Source organism: Zea mays, chromosome 4 (assembly GCF_902167145.1).
Source record: "Zea mays cultivar B73 chromosome 4, Zm-B73-REFERENCE-NAM-5.0, whole genome shotgun sequence".
In the NCBI taxonomy this organism is placed as follows: domain Eukaryota; kingdom Viridiplantae; phylum Streptophyta; class Magnoliopsida; order Poales; family Poaceae; genus Zea; species Zea mays.
Window position 1 is genome coordinate 22,214,333 of NC_050099.1, and position 4,602 is coordinate 22,218,934.

General features: G+C 48.4%; 1 protein-coding gene across 1 annotated transcript; it reads right to left on the reverse strand.

Moving 5' to 3' along the window:
* Window positions 1–2,333: 2,333 nt before the first annotated feature.
* Window positions 2,334–3,989, reverse strand: LOC100277676 (uncharacterized). The gene is made up of 3 exons (NM_001151179.2): window positions 3,106–3,989; window positions 2,983–3,027; window positions 2,334–2,747 (listed from the first exon to the last, which is right to left on the reverse strand). The coding sequence occupies exons 1-3, from the start codon at window positions 3,947–3,949 to the stop codon at window positions 2,623–2,625; spliced, it is 1,014 nt and encodes a 337-aa protein (NP_001144651.2). The 5' UTR covers window positions 3,950–3,989; the 3' UTR covers window positions 2,334–2,622.
* Between the last annotated feature and the right edge of the window lie 613 nt (window positions 3,990–4,602).

Consider the following 4,602-nt stretch of genomic DNA (forward strand, 5'->3'; position numbering starts at 1 on the left):
TGGCTCCCCAAATTTTTGCGCTGTTGCTGGCCTTTTTGGTGTTGCATGCGAAGCCTGAAAGCGTTGATCCTGGTTTGCCTCTGTTGCTCTAGCTACTGTTTGTTTGATTGACGTCTGCTTTTGCTTTGCTTCTACATGTTTGTACTATTGAGTACTGGACTGCTACGATACACTTCATGTTCGGAAGGTCGTATCATGCCGTTTTTGTCTTGCATGGGCTAGATGCTGAAAATAACCTTCTGCTGTTGTGTTGCACGCTAAAACATAGGAGTACTAGTGTACTACTGAAGGACATACTGTCAGTAGAAACTAGCTTGCAGTTATTTGATGTGAAACCGTAACGCCAATAGTTTGAGGTGACCTTGGATCGCCTGCATGGCTGCCTGTCCTCTCTTGAATTGGTTTAGGCTTAGGACTCTCGTCATTAGTCACCTACGGTACGTGGATCGTCCAACTCGGCCCAGTTCATGCACTGCACGATGCTGGAGAGATCTTCCCACTCTTTTCTGTCCGCCGTGGCGGCATAGGACAGCCAGCTTGCTGCCTTGCTCTTCATCATTCCTTGGATGTCATGGCAGATTTAAGGTAGTGTTGGTTGCGGAGTACGGTGTGAGAGAGCGGCTCTGTTTTCAATTTGTTGTTGTTTGGTGGTTCTATGTCGGACCGAGTGACTCTAAAAAAAATATTGTGTTTAAATGTTGAACTATCCTGCTCTCTCGGGTGGAGCCGCTCTCTGACATGGAGCCGTTTTATCGCAACTGCAACTGGCTCTAAAACCAAACACTACTTAAGTATTATTCTCGGTGGTTATCGTACCTAACAATCTTGTGCCCCCTTTAGAGTACAGAGATTTCAGAAGAACCATACACAAAATTCACAGAAATCAATTCATTTCATAGAAAAATCATATGAAAGAGGAAATATTACTGCATTCTAAAGAGGGCCTCGGCGTATTCACATGTTTATGTTCAGCAGCAATATCTTGGGCAATCAGATGAGGCAAGGCAAGGCACCTAGCGCTAGCAGCTCAAGCAGGGACAATGAGCGGCCACGCTACAGGGGTTGGCCCCCTTCCTCTAGGCCTAGCTTCGGCAAAACTGACTGAATATATGTCTAAGAGACAATTACGATATATAAGAACGTCAACAACTGTTTAGGATAAAAAGTTTATTACCGATAATCTATATTGGTTTGAATGTAGTCGATGTGCTGGTGCGTAGCGTACACCTTTTTTAAAGTAGCATTGGAGCTAGGTTATGCATAATTTTTTTACCTAGATGGTTTGCATATTGACGATATGCATAATAATTTAGATCTACTTTTTTCTTTGATTGTAGCACGGATTGGGACTGCGGTAGTTGTCGGGATAGCACACAACTTGTTTGCCCATATCGGTTGGAATCACTATCGGAGCATAAACTCAGTTCACTTTTCACGTGATTGGATGTCCAGCTCGTGGGCGCAAGGCTCGCGGCGGCCTGGATGCGCAGGGATCCTCTCTCCCCCATATCTCCACGCGTACAAACTGATACACCAAAAAGCCTCTGAGTTGCATCAGTGCGTGCAAGCTCGTCTCCACGCACACCGCCCACCAAACATCGGCTAAGTGTGGTGAACAGAACGCGGAGGGCCTGAACGCACGCGACTGGCCATCCAATCACGCGGTTTGTCTCCGGATCACTCGCACAACTTACATGTACCGGATCGAATCGTCATCAGGGCTAACAACATGTGTAACTATAAGGTTGGGAAGAACAACCTATCCGAGTTAGATGTGCTTCGTTCTATCCCATACGATTGTCAATATGATTGAAAATAGAGATAGTTGGAATGTCTCAATTTGGAAACGCCATTTACATATAGCGCATAGATTGATTTCTTGGTAAGTCTTTTGCGTCTAACTTAATTCTATAAGTTTAGTATAAGGACCACGACGTCATTTCTGGTTAGCTTGGCTCTTGTATAAGGATCATGATGTTGTAAGCTGTTCACAAATCTATATCAATATTAAAGAATGGAAATTTCTTTCTTTCGTCTCTTACTTGTTCATCCCATCTTTTCCTCATCCCTCTTTCTATCTAGAGTCTAGACCCATCATCTCAAGCACGTGTATATGTAATAATACACGAGGCAACAGTTCAAAGGACATCAACAAGAGGCGCCAAAACTCTAGCACAATCCACAATGCACATGACACGTTGGCGTGCTGTGGTTGTTTCTTACATCAAATCGGGCACTTAAAATGATTAGGGCTTGTTCGATTTAAGGTGGATTGAGATGGACAATCCATCTCAAACCGAACAAGGCCTTAAAAGTGAAAACCGCAGTTTCATAGATCGGGCATCTACATAAGAACGTCAAAACAGTTCGAAGAACACTCGTGTAATTTACTCCTCATTCTAACAGAAGGCAAAACACGTTCTTTCAAAAGAAATACATAACAGAGTATCATCACAGCGCAGCATTGGGTGCATATAACATAGTTTGGCTAGCAGCTCCAGCAAAATCTAGCAGAAGGAAAATTTCCCTCCCCTGTTTGGTTTATGACAAGGATGCCTTCTTTCACCGCCTCTCCTTCGTGGGAGTTTTTGTTTTTGTTTTTTTTTTTACTGAAAACTGAGGTCAGAAGAACCTGTTCTCGTTACTCTGAACCCCACATGTCACCACTTTGCTCGGTTTGATCTTGCGTATGTACCACACGAGCCCCCAAATGCCTATGGCTGCAGAGACCGAGGCGACAGCGCTTGCTGCAAGAAAATCGCCCAAAGCTGTATCAGCCAACATTTAGGTTGATTTGATTAAGCCGCTGTGACTGTGAGTAGCTTATCTCGTCAAAGAATCCATCCAACAGCAAGAACAGTCAACAACAAATTAAAGAACAGTACTGGAACTGGAAAATTTCTCGCAACAAAAATGGAATGCATGATAAATAAATAAAATGGGAGTACTACTAGTAATACTGTGCGAAAGCGTAGTTCTCACCAGCGACGACTCCTGCTGATCCATGATGTCCTGAGCTGTGGCCATCTGCAATGATTCATACATGGATCAGATCATGATACAGATTGATCTAAAAGAAAATAAATGGGACTGTGCCGGACGCACCTGCGCAGTCCGTGGTGGAGTTGCGCCCGTCGCCGCAGATGCAGACGAAGTCCCTGGTGGCCGGGTCGAAGCCGCACGTCCCGCCGTCGCCGCGGCGCTTGTCCTGGCACTGCAGGCACCGCGTGGTGACGGGGACCTCGAAGTCCACGCGCACCCCGTACGCCGGCACCTGGTCGTAGGGCGGGAACGACCTGTCCCCGGCGGCGCGCCAGTACACGCTGGTGTACGCCCCGCAGTGCCGCAGCATGGCGCGCAGCGACTCGGCGGCGCGCGGCCGGTACGCGCAGCAGCTCTGGTTACTGCCCTCCTCCAGCGCGCAGCCCGGCAGGTTCCGGCACAGGTACCCCGCGCTGTCGCACGCCGAGTCGCAGCGCCCCGGGTACCGGTCGCAGCTGGCCGGCCGGGGCGCCACGATCACGCGCGCCTCGTCGCAGTCGAAGAAGAGGTACTCGTTCCTCGGGGACAGCGAGAAGCGCGTGCTCGTGTCCAGGCTGAAGGGCGCCGCGTGCACCGAGGTGAAGGGCCGCGCGCACGTCCACATGGACGGGTCCGTCACCACCAGGTGCGGGTCCGAGTAGTCCGCGCCGCCCACCGGGTACGTGCCCGACGGCGTGCGCAGGCGGAGCGTCGCGTTGTCCGCGCAGGCCAGCATGTTGCGGTAGTACGGGCTGCCGCACCCGTCGTCGATGCCCAGCGGGTAGCGCACCGGGATGTCGCCGCAGCTCTCACGGCAGAGCCCGCCGCCGGCTGTCGTCGATGGCAGCACCATCACCATGACGGCGACGATTGCAAGCGTCGTCGACGCTAATGCGTGGAGATGGGGGTGAGTCATGATCTCCTCCATTGGCGATCGAAAGAAATGTCGCAGTGCGAGTGAGAGAGAGTATGCTTTGCCACATTTTGGATCGCCTGTTTGCGTGAGTATGCAAGCAACGAATCAAGCAAAAGATGGGAGGAGTGTACAGCTGTTTAGTTTAAGGTTAGGCTAGGCTAATGCTTTTACTTTTGCTTTTCCAGCTTTCATTCTTTCACGTGTTGCTTTTCTCTCTCTTAATTAACGTCTAGCTCATGCTTAACTAAGGTGTGGCCGAAGGAGATCCAATAAATAAAAATCTAAGTTTGCTTCTCAAATCTTCACCCCCAAAACACTAGAGACATGTTTGGTTGTATATCTAAGTGCCAAAATTTGTCACATATTTTCGGCCATACATGTCTAAGTTTAGACGCTCAAATTCTGTGTCATATCTTGACAATGTCTAAGGTATTCTTACCACACTTTTATAAATCGTTGACAAGTGGGACCTATGCAGCAGGAGAAAAATCTTGCACAACTGTGGCTACAAACCAAACACATGCCTAACTCGACCAAATATGATTAACCTTAGGTGTGACAAACTATGGCAAGTGAGGTAACGAACCAAACATGCCATACAACTCTCAAATGAGACGGTATGTGCGTGGGATGTTCTCGATGATGACCGACAAACACAATAAAGC

Bases quoted from the DNA above. Each gene is read 5' to 3' on its own strand.
- LOC100277676 (NM_001151179.2), bottom strand. From the start codon at position 3,949: ATGGAGGAGATCATGACTCACCCCCATCTCCACGCATTAGCGTCGACG. The intron at 3,028-3,105 runs GTGCGTCCGGCA...GAATCATTGCAG, and splicing joins CTCCACCACGGACTGCGCAG to ATGGCCACAGCTCAGGACAT. The intron at 2,748-2,982 runs GTGAGAACTACG...ATTTTCTTGCAG, and splicing joins ATCAGCAGGAGTCGTCGCTG to CAAGCGCTGTCGCCTCGGTC.